Source organism: Puma concolor, chromosome C1, assembly GCF_028749965.1.
Source record: "Puma concolor isolate L17-30 chromosome C1, mPumCon1.1.hap2, whole genome shotgun sequence".
NCBI lineage: Eukaryota > Metazoa > Chordata > Mammalia > Carnivora > Felidae > Puma > Puma concolor.
Genome location: NC_141674.1, coordinates 165,538,868 through 165,553,331, shown reverse-complemented (window position 1 = coordinate 165,553,331; position 14,464 = coordinate 165,538,868). Strand labels below are relative to the sequence as shown.

The window sequence follows — 14,464 nt, the reverse complement described above, 5'->3', positions numbered from 1 at the left end:
TAACTGTGGACTACTTCAAGGTCAGAAACTTTCAAGTTATCTTAACATCATATCAAACTTTTCTAAAAGACAACAAAACACTGCCTCTGAGAATTCGGTTTCCAACCTATTCATGAATATAAATATGATAAAATAAAATAGGCCACACTGCTGTCAATAAACTGTCTTTTGCCTCTAATCTGAAATATAACCTATTTTGTCTTTGCTTTGCTTCTCCATCTGCCCCTTCAATATCATCTTCAAATACTCCAGGGTGATAAGGACTACAGTGTGAGACTATTCACGTGGCTGATCTGAATGAAAGAAGATTCTCTGAAATGTGATGGCCAGTTGAAAACGTCTCAGTAATTCCTCGGTGCATTCCTCAATACTGGAGAATCCTCAGAATACTAAGTGAAAATAACTAAAAAAAAAAAAAATCTTTATTTTCGAGAACAAAAGAATTGAACACAGTGTATATTTTCAATTATCTGCTACAACTACCATCATTAGACAATAAGGCATGCAGGTATTAAGAGCTTTGACTGGGGTGCCTGGGTGGCGCAGTCGGTTAAGCGTCCGACTTCAGCCAGGTCATGATCTCGCGGTCCGGGAGTTCGAGCCCCGCGTCAGGCTCTGGGCTGATGGCTCAGAGCCTGGAGCCTGTTTCCGATTCTGTGTCTCCCTCTCTCTCTGCCTCTCCCCCGTTCATTCTCTGTCTCTCTCTGTCCCAAAAATAAATAAATGTTGAAAAAAAAAAAAAAGAGCTTTGACTATCATTTTCCTCATGCTCAATAAACCTTGTGAGCAACAGCAACACGTCGATTTTACTTTTAAACTACGTTTTCCACTTTGAGCTTCTAGTACCCTTCTGAACTGCTTTCAAAGTCCACATTTCCTAGTACTTACATGGAAGAGGGATGAAATAAACAATACTTTGTTGCTGATATAAAAACAAAATGTTGTAGGGCACCTGGGTGGCTCGCTAGGTTAAACATCCAACTCTTGATTTTGGCACAGGTCACAATCTCACAGTTGGTGAGATCGAGCCCTGCACTGGGAGCTGTGCAGATACCATGGAGCCTGCTTAGGATTCTCTGTCCCCCGACCTCTCTCTCACTCACTCTCTGCTCCTCCCCCACTCACGTTCGTTCTCTCTTTCAAAATAAATAGTTTTAAAAAATGTAAACATGCCTGTTTTGATAATACTTTGAAGATGCTTAGAAATGGATTCCATGGAACCCATAAAACTACTTTCCCAGATCATACTATAAATTAATGCTACTGCTAGAATGAAGTTATTAATAAACTTAAATAATTAAGCACCCACGTGTCCACAAAGATAAATGAAATATTGAAAGTCTTCTTTTTTTTATCCCTTATATAGTTTACTGAGCTTCTAAATAAAGAACAGAACAGATATTATACTGATTTCAAAAGATTAATAATTACAGTATGATGAAATTAACTGATATGCTTAAAATATAGAAAGGCATTGGTGAAGTAATAAGGTCATTCAGAAAGATGGTATAGGGTTACTAAAAATAAAGATACTTTGGACAACATGCTGTCCAAAATGGCAATAGGATAACATTACCAATGGAACATCCTCAGAGGCTCTCGGGCAATGAAAGTAGTAACAACAATTACCATGTACTGAACATTACTAGGTACCACCCTATACTAAGTGCTTAATATATATTATAAAACATATTATCCCCTTTTCCAAATAAGGAAACTGTGGCCTGGGACAGTCTGCCCAAAATCACAGAACGAGAGGGACAGCTGAGCTTAGAACTCATTTCTGTCTTACTCCAATGGCCCAGTTCCTAACCTTTATATTCTACTACCCAACAGAGCTTCAATTTCCTCATCTATAAAACAAGAATAATATCTATCAGACAGGATCAGAAGTGCCTAGGAAGCTCAGTCAGTTAAGTGTCCAATTTTGGGGCAGGTCATGAATCTCCCGGTTTTTGAGTTTGAGCCCTGCATCAGGCTCTCTGCTGTCCATGCAGAGCCTACTTAGGATCTTCTACATCCCTCCCTCTCTCAAAAATAAAATAAACATTTAAAAAAAATTTTTTTAAACAGGATCAAATTGTTAATATTAGCAATTATGTATATCAATCATCTAGAACAGTGGCTCAGAAAAGGATGCTTACAGTGTGTCAGATACAAGGTTAAGCATTATTATTTTCTCATCATCTTTAAAATTTTCTTAATTAAAATTTAAACCATCTTGCAAACAAAAAACCTGAGACTTAAAAAGGCAAGTAATTTACCCAAGGTCACATTTAGTGAGTAGCCAGGTCTGACTTACTCCAAAGTCCACCACAAGTGTAAAAACAAGGTGAAAGAAGTGACTGACTGATGAAGCATCTGGTTGGTTCAGTCCATGGAGCGTGTGACTCTTAATCTTGGGGCCTTAAATTCGAGCTCCACTTTAGGAGTAGAGATTACTTAAAAATGAAATCTTAAAAAAAAAAAAAAAAAAGTGATTGACACTGTGGGAGATTTCTGCTGCTTAGTGCTCAGCACCTCTCTCCTTTTGTGTGTATGATGGGTCTGCGGAGCCCTAAAGCCTGGAGCCACTCCTAGTACAGGGATAAGCAAGAGTCCGGTCTGTCCGTCACAGTACTCCATCCTCTTTGGCTCCAAATGGGCTCACACAACCCAAATGGGGATACTCAGCCCTCCCCTATGATATACTGGAAAAATCTTGCCATAAAACAAACAAAACAACAACAACAAAAAGCAAATAAGTATTGGGGCGCCTGGGTGGCGCAGTCGGTTGGGCGTCCGACTTCAGCCAGGTCACGATCTCTCGGTCCGTGAGTTCGAGCCCCGCGTCGGGCTCTGGGCTGATGGCTCGGAGCCTGGAGCCTGTTTCCGATTCTGTGTCTCCCTCTCTCTCTGCCCCTCCCCCGTTCATGCTCTGTCTCTCTCTGTCCCAAAAATAAATAAACGTTGAAAAAAAAAAAAAAAAAATTTAAAAAGCAAATAAGTATTGAAAATACACAGTTCCAAAAGATTTTGAAAATGATTCAATATCCAGGACTATTTTTATCCCTCTTCCAAGGTTCTAAATCTAGCATATCATCACCTAGAGATCCAAGCTATAATTCAAAAATTAAAAATTAAAAAAAATTAAAATTCAAAATTACAATTTACCCTTCCTTTCCATATTATTAAGTAATAAGAACAATTCAAAATCCTCTTCCACTTTAGGAAATTTATCCAAAGAAACTACTCAAGAGATACACAAATATGTCTATGAAAGCACTATTGACATCACAGAAAAATCATATATACCAGTGATGGCTATAGAATACATCAACTTGACTAGACTGAACCACATTTGCCAGAATTCTCTTTCTACTGATTAGGATAAGCTACAAGGGACATTTTCTAGCAGACCCTGGGAAAACAAAAGAGAAGAGCCATTTTGTAGTATATAAACTCCTTCTCTGTTAGCCATGTGCTGCTGTGAAGGGATTTTGCAGATATAAATAAAATCCCTAATCAGTTAACTTTACATTAATCAAAAGGGGGATCGGGATGCCTGGGTGGCTCAGTCGGTTAAGCATCCGACTTCAGCTCAGGTCATTATCTCGCGGTCTGTGGGTTCCAGCCCGCAGTGCTAATAGCCCAGAGCCTGGAGCCTGCTTTGGATTCTGTGTCTCTTTCTGCCCCACCCCCCACCCATGCTTGTATCTCTCTATCTCTCAAAAATGAATAAATGTTTTAAAAAAAAAATTTTGGGGGGGCGCCTGGGTGGCGCAGTCGGTTAAGCGTCCGACTTCAGCCAGGTCACGATCTCGCGATCCGTGAGTTCGAGCCCCGCGTCGGGCTCTGGGCTGATGGCTCAGAGCCTGGAGCCTGTTTCCGATTCTGTGTCTCCCTCTCTCTCTGCCCCTTCCCTGTTCATGCTCTGTCTCTCTCTGTCCCAAAAATAAATAAACGTTGAAAAAAAAAAATTAAAAAAAAATAAATAAATAAATAAATAAATAAATTTTTTTTTAAAAAAAGGGAGGGATCATCTTGGGGTGTGCCTGATTTAATCGGCTGAAGTCTTTAAAGAGAGGGCCTATGAGCTCACACACTGCAAGCAGCACCTGCTGCACGTACCCTTTCTTCCTCCTGCATCTCCCATTCCTGGCTACCTGCCTTGTGAACACAGTCCTTGGTTGGCCTACCCCCACCACAGCATAAGCCAATTCCATGTATGTGTCCATGCATGTGTGTGTAGACATACAGATATAAAGCTAGAGCTAGAGCCAAAGGTAGAGCTAGAGATCAAAATCCTACAGCTTCTGCTACTCTGGTTGAACTAATACAACACCCTAAATACCCACCAAAATAAGACTGGATAAGTTATGTATTTCTTCATTACAATGAAATGCTATGTAACCACAGGAATAATTCAATTTGCAGACATGGAAACAGATCTCAATGATATATGGCAAAACAGGTTCCAAAAAAATATGTACATTCGATAATTTGTTTCATTTGTTTTTTCATTTAGGGGCAGAGAATAAGATAGCTCTGCTCACCAAAGTTTTAATGATGAAGGTGAAACTTTAAAGTCTTAACCTGGTGTTACGATTTTAGGTGATTTTTACTTTATTCTTCATATTATTTCATTGTCTACAAGGCCAGGTATCATAATTATTATCAGACAAAAAGGAAAAAAAAACAAACAGTTCTCATTTGACAAGAAAAAACGTAAGATAGATTTATAGGTTAAAATGTGCCCAGAGTCTTAAGGGACAAACGAGTTACAAAAGCAAAGTGGGCATTTCAAGCAGAGGACAACATGTGCCAAAGATGAACTCTAAAACAGTTTAGAAAGGTGAGAATTTAAGAGTGACAAGAGATGAGGCTTACTTATGACAGGTCTTATACACTTCACTCCACCTGCGAACAATACGGAACTAATGAAGATGTTAAAACAAGAGTCGCATTTGCATTGTAAGAAAATAATAGTAGGGTGCCTGGGTGGCTCAGTCATTTATGCATCCCACTTCTGCTCAGGTCACGATCTCGAAGTTTGGAGGGCAGGGTGGGGTTCAAGCCCCATGTCGGGCTCTGGGCTAACAGCTCAGAGCCTGGAGCCTGCTTCAGATTCTGTGTCTCCCTCTCTCTCTGTCCCTCCCCCCCCCAAAACTAAATAAACATTCAAAAAAATTTTTTTTTAATAATAAAGCTCTCAAGAATATCACAGATAGATGCAAGATGCCCTTCTATGTTTCTGAAAGAAATGTCAGTGTGTTAGCTCACATCCACTGAAAGGAAGAAGAAAAAGCACACTGTTAATAAAGCTCTCAGCTGCAAAAACAGATTCACAACTATTTATTCTATTTATAATAGGACTGTATAGATATGTACCTCTAATCTCCTGAGATTGATCTCTTCTGAGAAAACCATATTATTGTCAGAAATAGAAAACTCTGAATAGTTGTTGGATTGGAGTCACACTTAAAAGTCACTTACAAGGCAAACATAGGGTTTCATATAAATTGTTTATTTTAGCCACCCTTATTTCACTGCTCGTCCAGATACAATCTTTTAAATTTTTTTAATTATATTGTTTAAACCACACAAGTAAAATATTCTCATTATAACAATTCAAACAATTCAGAAATGTAGCTCCTCCCCCCTCCACCAACTCCCTACACTTATTACTCTGAAATTACAAGTTAAAATTAGTTGAATATTCTATTTTTCTGTACTTACATAAACATATACATGTTTATATAGGGTTTATTTAACAACAATGGGGTTCATACAATATATATATTATACTATAACTTGTTTTTATTTAAGATAATCATAAATTTCAAGCCGATATATTTAACAGATATATCTCTTGATTTCTAGTATTTGTAATAATGTGGGCATACCATAATTTGGCATATATTTAGTACATTTCTGGGTTTTTGCTATTAAAATTAATGCTATAATGCATATTGCTTTAAACAACAGTCCTTATATTTTTATCAAATAAATTCCCCGAAAAGTTTCTGGATCAAAGGACGGTATTTTAATAAACACTGCTATATTAAGTTCCCAAAAAGTAGTAATAATTTATAGACTCACCAATAGTTTGAGGGTAGATGTTTTCCCCATGCCTTTGTCAGTACTAGAAATTATCATACTCATTTTTGTGCATCTCACTAGCTGGAAAACTATCTACTTTCATTGACAGAGAGCATTTACTCATATGTTCATTGTCCATCTGCATTTCCTGTTTGTGAACTGCCTGTTCCTATCCTTTACCCTGGATTCTGCTGATATTTTCATTAATCTGTAGAAACGTATGTCTTTTATCATATAAAGCTTTTTAAATTTTTCTGCAATCAAACCTGCCAATTTTCTCTCCCAAGGATTCTGGATCCTGTGTGTCCTTAGGCTTCCTCTGCTACCCAAGATTATTGAAAATTACCACCTATATTTTCTAATTATTTTATTACAATTTGGTTCTTGTTCTTATTTTACATTTAAATCTTTAATTCATTTGGAATTTATTCTTGTGGTGTTATGACCTAGGAACTGGCCCAACACCATTTATTGAATTTTCCATCTTTAAATGCCTCCTTCTAGGGTAATAGAGCATTACAAACAGCTAAGATGACAGACAGATTACAATTCCTAGAAATTCTTAAATTTTACTAACTGACACAAAAGTCCAAACTCATTAAGTTTACTGAAAGACATTTATCATTTTTTTTTAGAAGAAATCACACATTGGAATACATGCATACAGTATACCAGTATCAGCATACAATATGAAATGGTTGATTTTTTTTAACATTGCAGAAATGGAAATTAAATCAGTGATCTAACTTTTTTTTTTTAACATAAGCGGTAAAAAGAGAAATAATCATTGTTTGAAATCTTAAGATTATTCACCGACTCGGGTCACAAATTCTACTAAGCACCAACTAACAGGTGTTCAGGATACAATGGGGGACAAAACAAATAGATCCCTATTTTCATGAAGCTTTTAATCTAGTGAGGGCTTCCCTCTCTGCCAGAAAACAATGTATTTAAGTGAAAAAGAAAAAAAGAAACGTATGTTCACACAAATGCAATGCAATGAAAACCATTTTACAAATTTTAGGACACATTCAGTACTTTCCATTTCCAAGACACTACTTCATTTTAAATGTACCTATTTATCCTGGTAACTGTCTCTTTACTCATGTTGAAAATACTTCTGGGAAGTTAAGATTAACTCCATTTAAAGATTATCCCATCAATACATACCTACAATACCTGTGTCTAGTCTCACTTCCTCAACAATATTTAATTTCTTCCACTACAGTAAGAACCTCGAAAACAGAAAACATAAATCTATTTTATTTACATCAGCTACATTCAGTCCATCAAATCAAAGGTGTTTCTAAAAAATATATGTAGACTGACTTTTCGACGAATCCTGCAGACCTAGCAGATGGCAATATCGTGGTGCTGGGAGAGAAAGCAAGATCTTCGGTAGCCCCTCAACAACATTAGGTAACAAGGGCAACTCATTAGTGACAATCACTTTAAACTTCAGGTCCAACGACGGAGGCCAACCTCACTCTCAAACTGAATGAAGCCTTATAAGACCTGGCCCCTGTAGCCACGCCCCCTCATGCCAACCCACGACATCCTTACGCACCCCCACCCCTCTTGACCTAACCGGAGGGGAACCAAAGTACGCCCACGAGAAGGAAGGCGGTATTCCCGCCCCTGCTAGGTGACCTTGGCCAAGTGTCCCCCCTCAGTTTTCTCATCTGTGAAACGAGGCGGGTACTCCGTGCCCGCCTCTATCCCCAGGCCTGGGTTCTGCATCTAATGCCGCAAGGTTGAGGCAAAGCTGCAGCCCTAACCCGCACGCTGCTCCCGGCGACTGCCCTGCGCCGCCCCCGCCTCCACCCGCAGCCCAGGGCCACGCGCGCTACCTGCGATCTGCGAGACGAAGGCTTCCGCCACTAGAGACATGTCGGCTGGGCGGTCCTGCGCCCGCAGTTCCTGGTCCCCACGGCCCTCGGCGTCCTCTCCTACAACCCCGGCGTCTCCTAGCTGCTACCAGTCCCGACCCGGCTGAGGCTCAGACTCGCGCAGCCCACCCTGGCGGCGGCGGAGGCGGCGAGGACCCCAAGGTTACCGCCAGGCCCGACCAGGAACTTCCGGCTCAGCTGACAGTGGCGCGAGAGCGCTTCCGCCGGCGCAACTCCGCCCCCCTCCCCCCGCGCGCCCGGTTTCCTAATGCAAATCTCCCCGCCGCAGCCAAGCGCTCTGCGGACCTGGGTGCGTGGTTGCCGACCGCGGAAAAGGGGAATCCGGAAAAGGGGATCCCGGATGTTTTCAGTATCCTTTCTGTAAGCGAGAATTTTGTAAGCAAGTAAAGTTTTTGAGCACGCCATACCAGGCACTTTAAAAAAGGTATTAACAGCATTCTGTTTCATGTCAGCTCAACAACCCAGTGAGCCGGTATTGTGATAGCCATTTTAAGGGTAAGGAAACAGAGAGTTTAAACTGCCTGCTCAGGGAGTATGCCACGTTAACTTTCCTCTGTTCCACTATACTGTTAGGTTGATAAGTCCATGGACAGACATTAGTGTTTATTCTTTTATTCAAACATGCTTGCTAGAGAGGAGGCTTGACTAACACCTAAGCTGAGAGACAGTTTGTCCATCAACTCTATTACCCGAAATGAAGCTCATCTTGCAGAATAAGATACTCTAGTTTCACACACGTCTCCTTTTTGGAGGTGGGTGAGAGAGGCAGAAAGAGGAGGAGACATTAAATCCATAAGTGACTTTCTATACAGTTTATACAAAGCTATACAATTAAGGAAAAATCAGAATATGTTACAGATTTAGAGGCATAAAGTATTACAAGTGAAACTGACTTCAGAGATCATCTGGTAAGCCAAAGCCCCCTTTCACTGATGAAAAACTCCTAACAGATCACCACAAACTAAATGGATTAAAACAATTTTATTCTCTTCCAATTTTAGAGGCTAGATGTCCAAAGTCAGGGTGTACAGAGGGCCATGCTTTCTCTCAATACTCCAGGAAAAATCCTTTCCTACCTCATTGTAGCTTCTAGGGGGTGCCAGCAATCTTTGATCTTCCTTGGCTTATAGACACATCACTCAAATCTCTGCCTTCATCACATGGCAGAGTATGTTCATGTCCAAATTTCTCCTTTATAAATCCACCAGTCCTTGGATTAGGGTCTACCCTAATCCAGTATAGCCTCATATTAACTTGATTTCATCTGCAAAGACTCTATTTCCAAATAAGCTCACATTCACAGGTACCAGGCGGTAGAAACGAATATACTGGTTTTTTTCTTCTTTTGGGTAGTTGGGGGGGGGGGGGGGGGACACAATTCTACCCATTGCACTAAATAATAACTATTTTAAGGATAAATCATCAATTTGCATCACCTCTGAAACTAGGAAACTTGTTAAACTAAGTTTAAACATACCCAAAAACGTAAATGAACATAAACCCAGCCATGTTTGAAGACACAGTATCTTCTCATTGGCTGAGACTCAGAGTTGACAAGGGGCTGAAATCACAGGTTTTTCTGGTTTGTGCTACGGGAGATAACATTGATAGTAAAGAATATACTATGCCCATGGGTGTAATGACCAGGAGAAATTAACTGTTCCAGGTATTGGGTGTCCATTGAAAGAAAAACTTTTAATTCCTGTCTGTTTCTCTGCACAGTGAAGTAGTTTAACTTGTAAAAGTGAAGACCTGTCACCTATTCAAGTTCTATTACCACATTTTGTTTGTCCCTTTTTAAAAGCAGGAAAAAAATTTTTGGCTACTTTTTTTTGTTAATGTTTTAATTATTTTTTGAGAGAGGGTGAGTGGAGGAAGGGGCAGAGAGAGAAGGGGACAGAGTATCTGAAGCGGGCTCTGCATTGACAGGCTGACGGCGGCAAGCCAGATGTGGGACTCCAACTCATAAACCGTGAGATAGTGACCTGAGCCAAAGTCAGACGCTCAACCGACTGAGCCACCCAGATGCCCCTTTTGACTACTTTTTGACACATGCAGATTTCTTTAAGATTTCTCCATGACAGGGGCGCCTGGGTGGCGCAGTCGGTTAAGCGTCCGACTTCAGCCAGGTCACGATCTCGCGGTCCGTGAGTTCGAGCCCCGCGTCAGGCTCTGGGCTGATGGCTCGGAGCCTGGAGCTTGTTTCCGATTCTGTGTCTCCCTCTCTCTCTGCCCCTCCCCCGTTCATGCTCTGTCTCTCTCTGTCCCAAAAAATAAATAAACGTTGAAAAAAAAAATTAAAAAAAAAAAAAAGATTTCTCCATGACATAGAGATTGTGTGGAAACCTGAACCAAAGTCCTTAGTATTGGACCAGGGAATCAAAAATCCAACAAGTCCCAAAGGCAAAGGTGAGCCCCAAAATGGAAGGAGAATGGCAAGAGCCAGAGACTGGGCATACATGCAAGAGAAATAGAGCAAGATTAAAGGTAAAGGAGAATGCACCCTCAAAATTTCGTTAGGTGTCTATGGCTTGATGCATGGATGAACTGGACTGGCTCAAAGATACTGAGTTGGGACTGACACGAATCCTGTTCTAGCAAGCTTTTGAGAAAGAAACATGGATCTGCTGGGGGCACTGTCTATATTCAACCCTTTCATCATTGTAGTCGGGGAAACAGACTCATCAGCGCCATATGGATTCACTTTTTCTCCCTGACTGATGGTTCTTTTGCTTCCCACACAGGCTAATTTAGACTGGAAAGAATCTATAATGTGGGAGGTCTTTATTACTAAAAATTAGATCCAATAAAATGCAGATGTCCTGACAGTATCCACAAACAAGCTGTCTTTGAATAAATAACCAACTGGAGAAAATGTATTTTTGCATCTGTATCAGAACAACTGGGAGATTTAAAACTGAGGATCTGTTTAAGATCACAATTAAGGAAAATACAACAAAACAAGCCACTGGAATTTTTAAGGATGAGATGATAAAACAAAAGTGCTAGGGAATCCATATGTTACTAAAAGGATAATCACACAATTATTTAACATAAAATATTAATGCATGCTATTAACATTGTTTGCCCTAATAAAATCACTTTTCTTGCAAAACTGTTCCATCATGAGAATATTTTCCTGTCTCTAATCTAGATTTTACATTACTGTATTAAATAGGAAATATACAGCTGTCATGATGAATATATACTTTATTAACATTAAAATACTAAGGCATTTTATCTGCATTTCATTTTTCTCTGACAGAATGTTAATATTTTAAATGTAAATATCTTCTTTCTTGACAAATGCCTGCAAGATAAAATTTTGGCTGAGATTCCTTCAAGATTATACTACTTATTTGACAATGATGTAATAAATTCATGCCTTTTATTCAAATTAGACCATCCTCCCACCCTCACCAACAGAAATAATCGTGGATAATTCTATCAATCCAAATAAAGTGTAAATGCAATTAAAAACACTAAGGTAACCATGTTGTGCTCCGGAACGTTTTTGTTCATCTGTTTACAGTTCTTACTTCCTTAAAAATAATAGAGGGGCACCTGGTGGCTCAGTTGGTTAAGCATCAACTTCAGCTCAGGTCATAATTTCGCCATTCGTGAGCTTGAACCCCATGTCCGTCTCTGCGCTGACAGGGGATGATCCTCTGTCTTCATCTTTCTCTGCCCTTCCCCCATGCTCACTTGCACTCCCTCTCTCAAAAATAAATAAATATTAAAAAAATAAAAATAACAGAACTGTAGACAACTACAAGCAATCTAATATATCAGGTTAGCAAAGATATTTTTTAAAGGGTACAGAAATGTGTCAGCCATTCGTCCTTACATCTCTCAACTCTTCTTTCATCCATTTTGTTTAATTCCTGAGAGATCATGATCGATCCAGAACTAAGTTCTTACCATTTTCTCACTTTCTGATCCCACCCTCTTGTATTTTAGGCTAGCACACCCTCAAATGAACTACAGGCATATTGACTGCAATGCTACACTTTGGGAAATAACTACATTATTGATTACAGTGGGCCTAGATACTTCAAATATTAACCAGTTTTCAATAGAAATTAAAATGATAGTTTTCTGCCTAATTTGGCAGAATATGTGTGTTGTCTCATTTTCATAGCTTTATGTTTTTATTGGGATCTGAGTCTTTTAACCGTATCTAGTGGTGCTTTTCACTGGCGGTTGATGTCTTATCTACCATTGTAGGAACTGAATTAGTTAGGACTCTCCTGGTTGCAAGTTATAAAGACACAATTAAGCCTAGCTAAGCAAGTTTAAGTCATAGCGGTAGAAAGTACACCAGAGTAATTCACAAAACTGAATGAAGCGCTCTAGGGACCAAGGTATCAGCTCTGTGTCTCTCCTTGCACTTCTCATATCTGTTCAGTGTTACTCTCTTTAGCCGAAGGCACACCTTCTCCCAGCTGGCAGGAAAAACAGTTGCCCAGATAGCGCCAATGTCACATCTTCTTACCTTGGCAGCCCCAACTTCCATAAATTAATAATCCCGGGGAAGAATTATAATTGCTTGGATGTTGTCACCTCTGACAACATCCGCCTTTGTCCAAGCGGATGGGTTCCACGATAGACCAAGCAAAGGAGGAATAGAATCTGTTACAAAGGAAAATGATGGAAAACACACCAGGCAACCAATGCCATATACCACAGTCCACAAAGAAGAATCAAGAGTGCTATAGTGAGGCTACCACTTGTTTTAAAACTACAAAAGTCACTTAAGTTCTTTAATGTTTTTCATTTCCATAAAGGGGGTCATAAAATGTCATGATGCCTTGACTACAGCCCCTAGAGTTGGGAAGGGAAGAGAAATTCGGATGATTGTGTTCACTAAGAGGAAAAGCTGAGGATGTCTTCAACAGAATTTTTACGTTTATTATTTATGTAGATATTATTATATATATTATGGAAGTAGTTACTTTCACATAAATGTAGTGAGCGAACAACCTTAAATCACTGTAGCAGTAAACTTGCAGGGTTTTTTTTTAATTTATTTATTTTTGAGAGAGAGAGAGAGAGAGAAAGAACAAGTTGGGGAGGGGCAGAGAGAGAGGGAGAAAGAGAGAAGCAGGCTCTGCATTGCCAACCCTGAGCCCAGTGCAGGGCTCACAACCTGAGCCAAAGTTGGACGCTTAACCCACTGAGCCACCCCGGTGCCCCAACTTGCAGGTTTTCAAAACAAAAAAGAAAAACCACTGTACACAATGGTCTCATCCCATTGTGTATATATTGTCCTTCCAGAACTGGCTAACAAGGATATATACTTTCTGAAGCTGTAAATAATATGTGTGAACATAACAACATGGAGAATATGAATGATGCTATGTTAAGTAAAAAAAGCAGAATTTAAAAAGTACTTTATGGGGCACCTGGGTGGCTCAGTCAGGTAAGCATCTCACTCTTGATTTCGCCTCGGGTCATGATCTCACAGGTTTATGAGTTCCATCCCCGCATCTGGCTCTGTGCTGACAGCTCAGAGACAGGAGCCTCCTTCAGATTCTGTGTCTCCCTCTCTCTCTCTCTCTGCCCCTCCCTCCACTCATGCTCTCTCTCTCTCTCTCTCTCTCTCAAAAATAAATAAACGTTAAAAATTTTTAATAAAAAAATATGGAGATCAAAAAGTCTGGAAAACACTAATCCAAATTAAGTAAGTTTCTTTACTATAGGACTTCTTAGAACTATGAACATGCTCCTAAGAATTATGAGCTTCCATAATAGAGAACGGTATGCAGATTTCTACACTTTTTTTTTTTTCCAACTAACCAAAATTCCCTTAACCAATCTCTCCAAAAGAATTTCTCAAGATGAGATGCATCTCGGAACACACTTTGGAATTTTGGAGCACTCTGTACACCAGTTTCCTTCGCCTCCTCTCTGCCCTCCAAGTCAAACACAGAATCTAGGAATTTTATTTCTATTTTACAGGAAACAGATCTTTCTAACTTTGGAAGATTGCCACAGAGTACTGCTAGTGTTGTCACTAACATGCTACTGAACAGCATACTGAAAGCCACTCTAAAGCAGGCGCCTAGAGCTGGAGACAGTGGAGTGCTGAGGAGGAGAGCGGCTCTGTTGAGGGCAGGGGAGAACAAGGAGCCATTTGAGTCAAGAGGCCCAGGAGTTTCTGGAAACTCACAAGGAATCTGGCAGCACAGTTCCCAAGAGGTCTGACCCAGGAGGATCAGAAAAACTCTGTGGTTCTCAGAGGCAAATCCCCAACCCTGGGAGTCCAGAAGCTGCAGGCTCTTTCCAGAAGGGAGAAGTTCCTGCCAAGGCCCTTCCAGACTAAGCCTGTAGGTGAGTAACAACATGGCAGGCGGGGTGGGGACAAGGCTGAATGGGATTCTATGTCTCAAACAGAAAACATCCTGAACATTCCAAACATTCCAAATGAGCTTTTTAATTGAAAAATTTGAATGAAGTCACTCCTCAAGAAA

At 40.1% G+C, this 14,464-nt stretch overlaps 1 protein-coding gene and 1 long non-coding RNA gene across 2 annotated transcripts in view; one reads left to right on the top strand and one right to left on the bottom strand.

Annotated features, from left to right (window-relative positions):
• Positions 1-8,177, bottom strand: part of MTX2 (metaxin 2) — a 66,568-nt gene extending 58,391 nt beyond the window's left edge. The window contains exon 1 of the mRNA XM_025934880.2: positions 7,932-8,177. Within this exon, the coding sequence (XP_025790665.1) occupies positions 7,932-7,971 (40 nt within the window). The 5' untranslated portion in view covers positions 7,972-8,177. The remainder of the gene's footprint in view (positions 1-7,931) is intronic.
• A 34-nt stretch (positions 8,178-8,211) lies between these two features.
• The window catches only part of LOC147578552 (uncharacterized), a 28,679-nt gene continuing 22,426 nt past the window's right edge, over positions 8,212-14,464 (top strand). Inside the window, exons 1-2 of the long non-coding RNA XR_015255334.1 lie at positions 8,212-8,340; positions 13,821-14,324. This is a non-coding gene — a long non-coding RNA (uncharacterized LOC147578552). The remainder of the gene's footprint in view (positions 8,341-13,820; positions 14,325-14,464) is intronic.